This window comes from Panthera onca, chromosome A2, assembly GCF_046562875.1.
Source record: "Panthera onca isolate mPanOnc1 chromosome A2, mPanOnc1 haplotype 2, whole genome shotgun sequence".
NCBI classification, from domain to species: domain Eukaryota; kingdom Metazoa; phylum Chordata; class Mammalia; order Carnivora; family Felidae; genus Panthera; species Panthera onca.
In genome coordinates, this window is record NC_138340.1 from 162,474,825 (window position 1) to 162,489,868 (window position 15,044).

Below are 15,044 nucleotides of genomic sequence, written 5' to 3' on the forward strand. Positions count from 1 at the left end.
TAGTTTCCAGCTTCTACCCTGTCCCCCACTTTATTCCTTCCATCCCTCTGTCAGCAATTTCTTTGGTGGCAGTTCAGATGATTTGCCTTTGCTTTATCATGTGCATGAAATATATGTTGTATTTTGTACCTACAGTTCATGTTCCTCCCCATCAGAGAAATGACAGTAAACTAAATATTATTTTCTTCACTTTGCCTGTTTTTTTTTTTTTTTTTTTTTTTGCTTAATGAAATATCCTGGAGATCTCTCCATCCCGGCATAGAGAGGTATTTCTTATTCCTTTCTACAGTTGGATAGTATATCGCTGTGTGTATGTACCTTAGTTTATTCAACCAGACTCCTACTGGTGGGTATTTGGTGGATTTTTTGTCTTTAATTATTACAAATAGTGACACAGAGAATAAACATATGCCTAATGTTTTCCTGTGTTTTTCTCAGTGTAGCTCTGGTACATAAGGAAGGGGAACTTCTTCCTCTACCCTTCAAGGTCTTCCAGCTGCCCTAAGAATTACATTCACTTGAGGCAGATTAACAAGAGAGAAAAAAAAAAAAGCAGTGTGCACAGATGCTCAGTAATGAAACTAAAACCAAGAGAAATGACCAAGGCAGGAAGTTTTTATACTTTTTAGGCAAAGAGACGATGGATCTGTGAGGGATTGACAAAACAAGGAAAACTTAACTTTGGGAGCATCTGTTAGGGAGGAATTCTAAAGAGACTTTGGGCTGGGGTAGTAAAATAGTAGAAAGTAGTGGGCTGTTTATACAGTCTTCTTGGCTCTAAATCTCCCATCCTTGGACATAAGGGTGTCTCTTTACCTCCTGGGACAGGAAGGACACCTTTTACACGGGAGAATTTGTTTTCTGCTTGCAGGAGGACAGAAGAGGGTCTTAGTAATCTTCCCACATAGGTTGTATCTTAAGTTACTTTCACTTAAAATAGTCAGTATGCCAGGGTGCCTGGGTGTCTCAGTCGGTTGAGAGTCCGTCTTCGCTCCGGTCATGATCTCACAGTTCGTGGGTTCGAGCCCTTCAGGCTCTGTGCTAACAGCTTGTTGGGAGCCTGGAGCCTGCTTCAGATTCTGTGTCTCCTTCTCTCTCTGCCCCTCCCCCGCTCACGCTTTCTCTCACTCTGTTTCTCCAAAATAAATAAATGTAAAAAAATTAAAAAAGAAATAGCATGCCAAAATTGCACGTTTAGGAGTGAGCTGCCCTGACCACTACAGGCATAAGTCCTAAAATTGGGACTCAGAATCCAATAAATGTATATGTAATTTGTACAAAATTGCCAATTTCTCCTCTGTAGGTTTTAGACTGTTTTTCAATTTCAATAGCCATGGAGAAGAGAACTGTTTCCTTTAAACCTTTACTGACTAATTATAGCAGCAAATTTTTTGATTTTTGCCAAATCCGTAAGTGGAGAAATAGTATCTCAGTGTAATTTTAATTTACTATATTTAGTTATTTTCTTTTCCTATGTCGGATTTATTTTTCTCTACTTTAAGTGAGTGTTCATATATTTTTACATAGTTGAGGAGCATTGGCATTTCTTTCTTTTCTTTGAACTGTTTATTCCTATGTCTTGCTCCATTTTCTATCAAGCTGTTGGAATTTGTCTCTCTACTTTTAGGTATTCTTTGTATAAGAGGAGAATTAACCCTCTTTGATATAGTCTGACATTCATATTTTAATTGTGATGCTCCTTGTCTCCCATTGTCTTTTAGGTCTTTATGCAGTCAGATGTATGAATCCTTTTCCTTACAATCTTTCAAATCTTAGAAACAGTTGCCCCACCCCTAGGTTACAAAGGATTGGTCTGAGTTTCTTCTAGTATTTATGTGGATTGATTTTTAGTGTTATGTTTCCAATGTATTTAGCATGTGAATGGCATGAAGACGTGGGTGCAGTTTTGTCTTTTTCTGTGTGGTTTTGTAGTTATCCCAATGCTGGTTATTAGTCCATCTTTCTCCCCATTGCTTTGAGAGGCTGCTTTATGGACGATAAATGTAACGTAATACAATTGCACTGGATACTCATGAATATAGTAGACCAATTTGGTCTATCTCTGAAATGTCCCTTTTTGTTTTCCGTTCTGTCTCTGTTCACACACACGTCATACTGCCTTAATTATAGGGGTAAAATATTTTACTATCTGGTAGAGATGGCCCTCCCTCATCGTTCTTCTCTTTGTTGACCCTACAGGCTAATTTTCTTTCTTCATTCATCCAAATGAAGTTTATAGTCAACTATTTTAGCTGCAGAGAAAATATGGTGATAAATTTGTTAAAATTTATATTTCTATAAAATCACATTAAAGAAGTATCTATTAAAACAGCGTTGAAATTGGGGAAATGTCTGTTCTGCATCAAAGTATTTTTCTTCTTAACTCTACCAAAGAGGATGTATTGTAACAATCCATTTTCTCATATTGACCCACCGTTGTATTTCTGAAATAAATCACATTTAATTATGGGGTATTACTTTTTAGTGTCTGACAATTTATTTGGGATTTTTGCAATAGTATTTGCAAATGAGACAAGTCTGTAGCTTTATTTATTGGTGAAATCTTTGTTAGCCTTTGAGATCAATATCATACTTGTGGCATAGAATGAACAGGAAAGATTTCCTTCTGTTTTAAGTCATCAGGAATAGTTTAAGAAAGGTTTAAGTGAGATCCCCATGAAACCATCTGGACCTGGTACTCTTTTGTAGGGGAACTCTTTAACTACTTTGTTGTTTCTTCCATGGTGAGTGAATTGTTTCATCTTTTTGTCTTTATGGGACCAACATGGATAGTACACTACTGCAGGTTTTCATGGAGAAACACAAAGGAGATAAGAGGAATGTGATGGTTTCCACTTACCTTCGTTGACTTTTTTCCTTTTCCTTCTCTTTTTTACACCCCACAGCCGCTGGTAGTGACATGGAAGACCCTCAGGACAACAGTCTGAGGATTGTTTTGGTGGGGAAAACTGGAAGTGGGAAGAGCGCAACGGCAAACACCATCCTGGGGAGTAGAGTCTTTGAGTCTAAAGTTGCTCCCCATGCTGTCACTCCCAAGTGTCAAAAAGCATCCAAGGAGTGGAAGGGGAGGAAACTTCTTGTTGTTGACACCCCAGGGCTCTTTGACACCAAGGAGACCCTGAATACCACGTGCAGGGAAATCAGTCGGTGTGTCCTCTACTCCTGCCCTGGGCCCCACGCCATCGTCTTGGTCCTCCAGCTGGACCGCTACACGGAGGAAGAACAGAAGACCATGGCATTGATCAAGTATGTCTTTGGGAAGCCATCCTTGAGGCACATGATCGTGTTGTTCACTGGCAAAGATAACTTGGAAGGGCAGAGTCTGAGTGACTTCTTAGCAGATGCAGATGTGAAGCTAAGAAACATCATCAGCGAGTGTGGGAACCGCTACTGTGCCTTCGACAACAGAGCCTCAGAGGCCGAGAAGGAAGCTCAAGTGCAGGAGCTGGTGGAGCTGATAGAGGAGATGGTGAAGAGAAACAGAGGGGCTTACTTTACTGATGCCATTTACGAGGACACAGAGAAGAGGCTGAAGCAACGGGAAGAAGACCTGAAGAAGATCTACACCGATCAATTAAATAATGAAATTCAACTAGTAGAAAAGGAATATGCTGATAAATCACAGGAAGAACGGGAGGAAAAAATAAAATGGCTAAAGAGGATTTATGATGAACAATTAAAAAACATCAGGGAAGAAGCTGAGAAGGGCATATTTGAACATGTTTTAGATGGGATTAGGAGGATGCTTTCAAAAATATGGCATATGTTCTGGTAGTAAAGACCATTTCATTTTTTCTTTTGAATTTACGATGATTTGCGATACTGGTAGATTGTAGTTTCCATAGATAGCTGTGACAGTAGCTTCTACTTATTCTTCCTATAACCTGATGCTGTTACTCCTGCCACTAACTTGTGGGGCCTGTGTCCTCTACCTTGGAACTGGGCACATCTGGGACCATTTCAATTAATAGCAGATGGTTGAAGCAACACCTTGTGACTCTAAGGTTACATGTGGGCAATGCTTCCTTGCCCTGTTGGAGTTCTTACCCTTGGAATTGACTGTCATGTTGTGAGAAAGCCCAGGCTGTCTCTTGAGAGGCCCCCATGCAGAGGGCCTGAAGTCACTGGCCCACTTCCCAGCTCACCTTTCATTTGTGACTCAGATCAACTTGCCCGCCATGCAAATGAGGCAACACAAAAGTGGGCCCTCCGGCTGGCCGCCATCCCAGGCGAAGTTGCAGAAAGCAAAGATGATCCATTCCCACTGAGTCCTGTCCAAATGGCAGCTTTATGAGAACAAATAAATGATGGTTTTTGTTTTTAACCAGTGAGCTTCAGAATGGTTTGTTATGCAGTGAGAACTAACCAGAATGAAGCCTCTTCCCAGCTCTCAGTCCACACCGCCTCCCCTTCCCACCTATCCCTCTTCACACAAAGTTGGCATAATCAGGCAATGGCATATAGAGTTCAAAGACTCAGGAAAATTCAAATCAGAAATCCTGCACATGTTAAGCGTCTGAACCACTGGTCACATGCGTCATTGCACCACATGGTCACAAGTACTATGTTAGGGAGGTATCGGGTTTCTCTGGAAAGATTGTTCTGTGGTTCATGGAGATCTGAAAGTCACAGGATTCTCTTACTGTGTTTCTCTCACTTCTTTTTTAGGGACCATCCTAACCTAAAATGTCTCCACTTATATCTGAAAAATCCCATCTGGGCCACATAGTCTTCATTTGCCTCTGCAGAATCACACTTCACCCAGCTCTTTGCCCCCTGAGGCTGATCTAGTTGCACTACATCGGTGGGATCTCTTGTTCTCTGACTTCTGCGTGGCTGGCCAATGGGAAGTCCAAGTCAGAGGCCCTGTGGAAGTAGAAAAGCAAGGCTGGGGTGTCCATTCCCCGACCTCTATCTCTGCAGGGCCATCTCTGACTAGCTGCAGTCCTACACTAAAGGTCACAGCTCCTCCCTTGGTGGCCTTTCTACCCACCTCTTCTTCTGCATTCCAGTCTTTGTTCACCCCTGCAGGTGGAATTTAATTTTCTTATCGATACTATTAATGTCCCTGTGTTTTCTAAATTCCCTGTGTGCACAGTGTGTAAGAGGCCCCTTCTCTAAACTTTCTCCAAGTACCTAATGAGAGCAGACTATCTTTTTCTTGTTAGAACCTGATTGATAAATCTTATGGTACTCAGTTCTCTTTCAGAGCATCTTTATTGTTGTTGATGGTTTTATATTCCCTCTAGTGCTTGTTTTCTGACACCAGAAAAATCTCTCCTTACCCTTCCATGCTGTGACATTTGCAGTAAGTAGATGAAAGGTTCTGTCTTGCTAAAACAATAAAGAAACTTCAAAGTTAGATGGGTGACTCTCAGTCACTCACAAGGATTGCAGACATCCCACATCCAAATTATTAGAATTTTTATTCGTCCTTTGTTTTGTCTGTGAACATGACTGAGAGTGTTTACCATATCAGTGACTTTTTGGGAGACGGATTAGAGATTAAGTCTGGAAAACTTAAGATTCTAAATACCCGCTCATTCTAAGATTCATCACCAGTACTCAGAACGCAGTAAAAGCAACACGGAAGAAAAATCCTCTCATGACAAAACATGTGTCAAAGACAAAGTGAGACCAAAGTACTCTTTGCCATCATGCAGTTCTTATGTCCAAAAGTACTTCCTTGTAAGTGACTCATTTGTGTGATAGTATCTCTAGAAAGCAAAGTATTCATGCTCTCTCCTGACTTTTTTCATTTCAGAACCATTTAAAAGATATTTTCGCTCAGAGATATTCAGAAGCATTCTTAATACAATTAACCTGTGGGAGGGCTGTTTGAATGTGCAGCTTACGTGAGCTAATTTCTTTTTTCCCAGCCTTAGGTTCTATTTTGGAAGGTAACACATACCCAGAGAAAAAACGAGTAAATCAAATAAATCATTATCTCTTCACTTGACAATTGAAATATTGCTCACTCACTTCTCTTAACATATTTTATGTCCCAGTTTTCCCTGAAGATGGTTCTATTTCAGTGCTGAAGACTGTGGTATTTCCAGCGTTTAATGTGTCCATGATCCCTGTTGTTGAAATATGTGATAGTCATGACCACGATGGGGAATTTAAACAAGGATTTATAGAAGAAGACCTGAGGAAGGATGTAGGTGTGAAGTCTACTGTGAAGGATGTGTAGGATGTGTCCATGTGGGTGATGGGTAGGATGATCATGCTTCTGTTCAGAAACAGGAAAGTTCAGGGTGACAGGTAAGATTTTCAGGGGAAGGGTAGAGTCAGGAGCAACAACGTTCAGTTAGGTTTGTGACAAGTTGAATATCAGATGTCAAAGGTAGGGTCCAATATAAATGACCTGCATTAACTTGAAATCTGGGTCCGAAGGTTATGTGAAAGGCTTGGGGTAAATGTGTCAGGGTGTTAACATAAGTATCTCCAATTTCAGCTGAATCTTTCTAATTGCCAATACCCCACAGTCAAAGCTCTATGCCAGAAGATCCACATTGCATGCCCAAAGGAAGAAGCGAGAACCAGTTTTGTGAGATTTAGTCCTTCAATTAATTTCATAGATATTTGAAGGGGTCAAGAGGAAAGGACTTTTTTTTTTAGGTTTTATTTAAGTAATCTCTACACCCATCATGGGGCTCCACCTCATGACCCTGAGATCAAGGGTCGCATGATTTTCCAACTCAGCCAGCCAGGCACCCCAGGAGGAATGATTTTTTTTTTCAATGTATGAAGTTTATTGTCAAATTGGTTTCCATACAACACCCAGTGCTCACCCAAAAGGTGCCCTCCTCAATACCCACCACCCACCCTCCCCTCCCTCCCACCCCCCATCAACCCTCAGTTTGTTTTCAGTTTTTAACAGTCTCTTATGCTTTGGCTCTCTCCCACTCTAACCTCTTTTTGTTTTTTTCCCTTCCACTCCCCCATGGGTTTCTGTTAAGTTTCTCAGGATCCACATAAGAGTGAAAACATATGGTATCTGCCTTTCTCTGTATGGCTTATTTCACTTAGCATCACACTCTCCAGTTCCATCCACGTTGCTACAAAGAGCCAGATTTCATTCTTTCTCACTGGTGTGCACATTTTCTTAAGCACCAATTCTCTGATACAGATTTGTGAGAAAGGACAATGAGATAGGGAGATTTTAATTCTATTTTTAATTCCTCTTGAGTTAATAGTTGCTTTTGTAGGAAAAATGCTTTGAGCAGGCTTATGCAAATGAGTCCCTTAGACTTTAAGTCAATTGCTTCTTGTGGAGCAGTGTGGAGTACACGGGGAACAGCCTACGTAGCAAAATTAAACATAGACGCTGCACAGCTACCTCGTTCTCACCCTCATGGTGAATTCCCTTGACAATCTCCCAACCAAATTTTCATACAATTCTTAATGCTTCTTCATTACTCCATGAACTGAGGAAAAGACAATATATCTCTTGCTTCCTGAACCTGGAGAGGTGGAATCTGGGACAAATGTCTCATTGGCCTATTCTTTCTTCCTCTCTGTTTTCTTTCCCCTAGAAGAAGACAGAGTGTTCTCAGCTTCTATTTTCTGGATATCTACTATATAAAATTCTATTGTGCAGCAAGGGAGCCCTGGGCTTTGTCATGCAAATTGGACTAGTGATAGACTATAGGCAATCCCTTGTAAAGAAACACCACCACCCTGGATTACAAGGCTGTCATGTTTTCACAAATCCTTTCTTTTTTTTTTTTTTTAGTCTAGAAGCTGTTTCTTCAGGTTTTTCTCTATACTGTATGATGCATTAGAATGTATCAGAGCTATCGGGAAGGCTTGTTAAAGTACAAAGCCTGATTCAGTAGGCTCAGGGTGGAGCTTGAGAATCTGCATTCCCTACAGGTTGTGTTGTTCGCAGGTGTTGCCCATGCTGCTTGTCTGGGACCATAGCTTCAGAGTGACCCCCAGTCTCAAATAATCTCACATTTGAAAGGGACAAAGTCATTTCAATCATATTCAAGGCATTTCCCTCGTTCCAAATGTTACCAGCTAGATTCAGGATACCGAAGACTCCTCCTCTCCAAGATCCTCAAGTATACATGTAAAGAACTAAATTAAATAAGGCAAAATGCCAGATTTCTATCAAAAGTCTAGGACTCCCTAATAAAGAGGGAGTAGAGACCAGAGCAGGGGCCAAAACCCAAAGTTGGAAAACTTTATTCTTCTCCCTGAATGGAACAGAGCTATTCGCACACCCTGGGGCCATCTGACAACCAGATTTACTGTCCAAGAAGGTGACTCAGCTGGGACCTGCCAGAAAGAATTTCTTTGGTGTGTATACAGAATGGAATAAGGGACCAAAAGTGTGGGTCAAGTCTGGCCCCAGTAAGCTAAAACGGAGAAAGTACCATCTGTTTCATGTTTTTAAAAAGTAAAACATAATAGGAAAAAGTGGTCTACTGAACTATCCTAAAATTCTCACATTCTGAAACAGATCAATCACTGTCTTTCATGAGGAGATCATTTATGATGGGCTATCAGGAGATTTTCTGCTTCCCCGGGGTGAAGGTGGAGGGATCAGCACTTTTTCCTCTGAGCCAGAGAGAGGAGAGTCACCTCTTGTATCTTTCTCTGTGTCTTTCAAAAAAAAAATGCTAATGAGGTGCCTGGGTGGTTCAGTTGGTCAAGCATCTGACTATTGGTTTCCTTTGCAGAGGTCATAATCTCATGGTTTCCTGAGTCTGAGCCCTGAGTAGGGGTCCATGCTGACAGTGGAAGGCCTGCTTGGGATTCTGCCTCTCCTTCTCTCTCTGCCCCTCCTCCTTTGTGCTATCTTGGGCTCTCTCAAAATAATAAATAAACTTTAGGGGAAAAAGGGAGGTGGGATTATACCAGGTGCGCCTGACCTAATAAAAAAATATTTAAAAGCAAGAGATTCTCCCACTGGAGAGAATATCCATGTTGAATATCCATATGGAGAGCTGCCTATCAAGAGAGGCAGCCAGGGTGACCCTCTGGGAGGAGGAACTCAGTCCTACAACCACAAGTAACTCAATGCTGCCAACAACCTGAATTAATTTGGAAAAAGACCCTGGACTCCACAGAGGACACGAGTGAGCAGCTGACTCCTTGACTGAAGCTTCAAGCAACTCTGAGCACAGGACCTAGTCAGGCTTTGCCTAGACTCCAGACCCCCAGAGACGGAGCCAATAAGCGTATGTTGTTTCAAGTTGCTAAGTTGGAGGTCATTTGTTAGGCACCGATAAAAAAGTAATGCACTTGTTATCTTTATAGTGAGTTGCTTTTAAATAGCATGTGGTTGGCCTTGCTTTTTAATCCAGTCCTACAGTCCCTGCTTTTTATTCCGGGGTGTTTAGACCATTTATCACAGTCTACATGGAAGTACTATTAGACCACTTCACATGTCGTTTAAGGAACTTACACTAGTGTACTTAACAATTTCTGCCTCCTGGGTGTTGTCATGCCTGACTTTCACAAACATTGTAGGTCCCTCAATACACTATTACTATTTTTGTTTTAGACAATTATCTTTTAGAGCTATAAAGTGTAAGCTACAAAATGTCTTTTGTATTATCTTCCTTTTTGCCATTTCTGGAGCTTTTTATTTCTTTAGGTAAATACAAATTTCTGTCTCGTATCACCTTCATTCCTTCTGGATGAGGAACTTCCTCCAAAATTTGTTGTAGCACAGGTAAGTCAACAGTGATTCTGCTCAGCTTCTGTGAGGCAGCCTTTAGCTCACTTTTATATTTGAAAGCTATTTTTATTGCTTAGAGAATTCTGGGCTGACACTTTTGTTCTTTCAGTAATATAAAGATGTCACTCAATTGTCTTCCGGATTGCAAGCTCTGACAAGGAATCATCTGTAATTACAATCTTTATTCCTCTAATATAATGTGCCTTTTACACCCCAGTTATTTTTACGTCTTCCTCTTTATCTTTGGTTTTTAGCAGTTTGAGTATGAAGTGCCTAGATTTTTATTTGTTTGTTTCTGTATTTAGCCTCCTCAAGCTTCTCTGGGACTCTTGGATCTGTGTCTTGGTGTCTTCCCTTGTTTTTCGAAACGTCTGAACCATTATCTCTTCAAATGTTTCTTCTGTTCATTTTCTTTTTTTCTCCTTCTGGTACTTCAGATACATGTGTGTTAACCTGTTTGATTTGCTTTGCAGCTCCCGGATACTCTATTCCCTTTTTCTTTTTCTCACTCATTTTTAACTTTTGTTTTCATTTGAAGAATTTCTATTCTCTCTTCTTCAAATTCACTGACTCATGTTGAGTCAACTGTGTTGACTGATATACCTGCTAGGGAGCACTTCATCTCTGATGGTGCTTTTGACTTCTACCACGTATGTTTGATTCTTATGGCTTTCATCTGTCTGTTGAAATTTCCCCATCTTTTATTTCATGTTGTCCAGTTTTTATTCAGTCCTTGTTGTTATTTTAAAATCCCTGTTCAATTTCTGGACTTTTTCTGAGTCTACCCTGTTGATTGTGTTTTATTTTTGTTCTCCTGCTTTTAAAACAAGTTTCATAATTTTATTAAATTGTAGACATAGGAAGAAAGGAGCAAATGAAATAAATAATATTGATGCCTAGATACAGAATCCCTTTTCCTCCATCAGGCTGTTAGGGTGGGATTTGAGTCAGCCCACAGGGAGTTGGACTGGTTGGGATTGTTGCTACAATTATCGATGGAGCAGCTAAGGCCCCATATTTCTCGAGGGTGCCTTGAGCTTAGTGTGGGCACTCAGATGCCATGTGGTTTTACTCAGTGTTCTCATCCCGTTTACCTTCAGCTTCCAGTCATCCCTACACACTCTGCTTCCCAGAATCTCTCCAGGCCCGTGATGGATGGCTGGTGCTTATCAATCATTGCTCCTATGGCATGTGGGGGCAGGGCAGCACATATGTCTGTTGTCCTGGTCCAGCCTGAGTCTTAAGCATGGCCTGTGCACCTGGGCCTGGGGATGTGGACTTTCTCAGTAGGTCTGACTGTACTAGGGTTCTCAAGGAAACAGAACCAGGTGGAAAGATATCAATATCTATACCTACCTATCTCTATCTATCTCTCTATCTCTCTATCTCTCTATCTATCTATGGATGTAGACATATATCTATAGATATTGGTATCTTTCCACATTTGCACTTTGTAACTGGCATGTAATCATATCCGACCTTATACTTCAACTAGCTCCCAGGAATATACACACAATAATGTGCAGTATTTATTATTGTGAATAATACCTGTGGAGTATGTATGAGTGTGAAATGTATCTGTTTATGAAATCTTTTTTTTTTTTAATTCATGAGCATTTACTATTACTTAAAGTTTCCTCTTGGATTTGATGATTCTGTATCACAGTTTTATGGAATTTAACCTACAAAGTGGTTTCATCATATTATTTCATCATACACGAAAGCTATCAAGATGAACATTAATGTGATCATGTCAATAAAGAAATGGAACCCCTTTGGCCGCACCTCTTGGAGCAGGTGCATAAGGATGGCTCTGAGACAGACACAAGTCCGGTGCCACGTGCCACACCCTGCTCTCTCTGCTACTCCTTCTAACACGCCCTCGCGATGTCCCAAGTAGAGCTTTTTACCCGTGGATGTCGAAGCCTTCCTTTGATTCAAGCATACATTTCCGTATGCGAATTTAAAAGCCATAATACTTATATTTATTTTAACGTCCCTTTTCTATATGCAAACAAGACAGAAACAGACACCAATTGGAGGGTTTGTGTGGACACGTGTGCACAAGACAACGTGAAATGAAAGAATGACGGGTTGAAGTCAGCCCCACAGTGCGTGCTCATGCACACGCGGCCCTGGAGGCAGAGCTGAGGACAGCGGCCGTTCCCCCAACCCCAGCCCCCTCCCTTTCGCCCCGCGGGTCCCCGAGTTGCCTGGTTACTGAAGGGATTCCCCCCTCACTCAGAGCCCCCGTGTGAGCCCCGCAGGGCTGCTGAGGAGGCTAAAGATGGAGATTAATGGCGGACTTCAGCCCAGCGGCACTTCACCGAGCCCAGCTCACTGCAAGGGCCACTAGAGCCCTCAGACCTCCTGACCCAGCTCACCACAACCCCGAAGTCCAACGTGCCACCTCCACTCTGGCGCCCTAGGAACTAGTGGCATCTAAGCACAGTCGCGCGGTGTCTTCTAATCCACGTGGAACTGGGATGGCCCTAGGGGTCCCCCCAACAACCACCTTCTCCACGTGGAGCTGCCCCCCACTTCCCGCCAACACCACCTTCCTTCCAGCCCCTGAACCCTGGGCCGGGTGAGTAGGTGCCTCCTGTTGCAACCACACCTCCGGACTAGAGCATGGCTGATTTGAAGAGAGGAGCCAACTTCCTTGAAAGTGTTTTGTCACATTCTGACAGAGTAATAAGGAAACCCTATGGGTTGGTTACACAACCTAAGGGTGGCATCTGATTTTCTAATGATGTGGCAGTCAAGCACTTTCATGGGCTGGCCTTCCCCCATTGAACTCCATGGGACCACCATAGCAGTGGAATGTCGGGGTCTGAGGCTTTCCACCCGTGCACCTGTGGCTCCCTCTTTCTCCATTGTGTGAGACGACCTCTGGGATTTGTTTTGTTTAGTTTTGTTTAGTTTGTTTTGTTTTTTTGCATAGTAATCCATTTGAGAAGCACAATGAAGACATTCCCCAAATTTCGACTTCACTTTGGAAAGACATCAGCCATAATAAATGCTAGAAACTTGGGAACTGTGTTATTTTCACTATAGTTATTTCTCTTTTTTGGCAGTAAATTATTGTAAAGGAAATAAACCGATGTTTCAGAAGTAAACATTAATATGTATGACCCTGACATCACTTTCACGGGTGATAATAAAACATCCAAGGGTCACAAAGGGCCAGATCTAGCTGGGTATGAGAGCTAGGACAGTATTAAGGAGGGTCAGTGTCTGCTTTGGTCTGAATGTTTGTGTCCCCCCGCAGGTTTCATATATTGAAAATTTCGTGCCCAAGATGGTTTTAGGAGCTGGGGCCTTAGGAAGGTGAGTCAGTCAAGAGGGTAGATCCCATATGAGTGAGAATTGTGCCCTTCTACAAGAGGCCCAAGAAAGCTGACTCATCCTTTCCACCATGTGAGGACACAGCCAGAAGTCAGCAGTCTGCAACCCAGAGAGGTCTCTCACCAGATCCTGACTGAAATCACATCTCCATCTTGGACCTCCAACCTCTAGAACCATGGGGAAAATTCTTCTGCTATTTACAAGTGGCCCAGTCTGTGCTTTTTTAAATTTTATTTTTTATTTTTTTAATATGAAATTTATTGTCAAATTGGGTTCCATACAACACCCGGTGCTCATCCCAACAGGTGCCCTCCCCAATGCCCATCACCCCCTGCGTCCCTCCCACCCACCATCAACCTTCAGTTTATTCTCAGTTTTTAAGAGTCTCTATTGGTTTGGCTCCCTCCCTCTCTAATGTTTGTTTTTTCCTTCCCCTCCCCCATGGTCATCTCTTAAGTTTCTCAGGGTCCAGATAAGAGTGAAAACATATGGTGTCTGTCTTTCTCTGTATGACTTATTTCACTTAGCATAACACTCTCCAGTGCCATCCGCGTTGCTACAAAAGGCCATATTTCATTCTTTCTCATTGCCAACTAGTGTTCCATTGTGTATATGAGCCACAATTTCTTTATGCATTCATCAGCTGATGGACATTTAGGCGCTTTCCATAATTTGGCTATTGTTGAAAGTGCTGCTATAAACATTGGGGTACAAGTGCCGCTATGCATCAGCACTCCTGTACCCCTTGGGTAAATTCCTAGCAGTGCTATTGCTGGGTCATAGGGTAGTTCTATTTTTAATTGTTTGAGGAACCTCCACAGTTTTCCGGAGCAGCTGCACCAGTTTGTGTTCCCACCAACAGTGCAAGAGGGGTCCCGTTTCTCCACATCCTCTCCAGCATCTATAGCCTCCTGATTTGTTCATTTAGCCATTCTGACTGGCGTGAGGTGGTATCTCAGGGTGGTTTTGATCTGTATTTCCCTGATGAGGAGTGATTTTGAGCATCTTTTCATGTGCCTGTTGGCCATCTGGATGTCTTCTTTAGAGAAGTGTCTGTTCATGTTTCCTGCCCATTTCTTCACTGGATTATTTGTTTTTCAGGTGTGGAGTTTGGTGAGTTCTTTATAGATTTTGGATACTGTCCATTTGTCTCATATGTCATTTGCAAACATTGTTTCCCATTCTGTTGGTTGCCTTTTCGTTTTGTTGCTTGTTTCCTTTGCAGTGCAGAAGCTTTTTATCTTCATGAGGCCCCAAAAGTTCATTTTTGCTTTTAATTCCCTTGCCTTTGGAGATGTGTCATGTAAGAAATTGTTGCGGCTGAGGTCAAAGAGGTTTTTCCTGCTTTCTCCTCTAGGGTTTGATGGTTTCCTGTCTCACATTCAGGTCCTTTATCGATTTTGAGTTTATTTTTGTGAATGGTGTACGAAAGTCGTCTCGTTTCATTCATCTGCATGTTGCTGTCCAGTTCTCCCAGCATCATTTGTTAAAGAGACTTTTTTCCATTGGATATCCTTTCCTGCTTTGTCAAAGATTAGTTGGCCATACTTTTGTGGGTCCAATTCTGGAGTCTCTATTCTATTCCATTGGTCTATGTGTCTATTTTTGTGTCAATACCATGCTGTCTTGATGATTACAGCTTTGTAGTAGAGGCTAAAGTCTGGGATTGTGATGCTTCCTGCTTTGGTCTTCGTCTTCAATATTACTTTGGCTATTCAGTGTCTTTTGTGGATCCATACAAATCTTAGGATTGCTTGTTCTAGCTTCAAGAAGAATGCTGGTGCAATTTTGATTGGGATTGCATTGAATGTGTAGATAACTTTGGGTAGTATTGACATTTTAACAATATTTATTCTTCCAATCCATGAGCATGGAATGTTTTTCCATTTCTTTATGTCTTCTTCAATTTCCTTCATAAGCTTTCTATAGTTTTCAGCATCCAGATCTTTTACATCTTTGGTTAAGTTTATTCCTAGGTATT

The 15,044-nt window shown here is 41.7% G+C and overlaps 2 protein-coding genes across 11 annotated transcripts in view; one reads left to right on the forward strand and one right to left on the reverse strand.

Moving 5' to 3' along the window:
* LOC132677342 (GTPase IMAP family member 7-like) overlaps positions 1-15,044 on the forward strand; it is a 275,671-nt gene that overhangs the window by 59,864 nt on the left and 200,763 nt on the right. For 3 of the 10 annotated variants that reach the window (XM_078437631.2, XM_078437642.2, XM_078437644.2), the window contains one exon: positions 2,907-4,345. The exons of the other annotated variants lie outside the window; for them this stretch is intronic. In XM_078437631.2, coding sequence (XP_078293757.2) covers positions 2,907-3,796 — 890 coding nt within the window. In that variant the 3' untranslated portion in view covers positions 3,797-4,345. Of the gene's footprint in view, positions 1-2,906; positions 4,346-15,044 lie in introns of those variants that run through there. 10 annotated transcript variants of the gene reach the window in all.
* The window catches only part of LOC144614366 (GTPase IMAP family member 1-like), a 142,790-nt gene that overhangs the window by 34,897 nt on the left and 92,849 nt on the right, over positions 1-15,044 (reverse strand). The gene's annotated exons all lie outside the window — the stretch shown is intronic.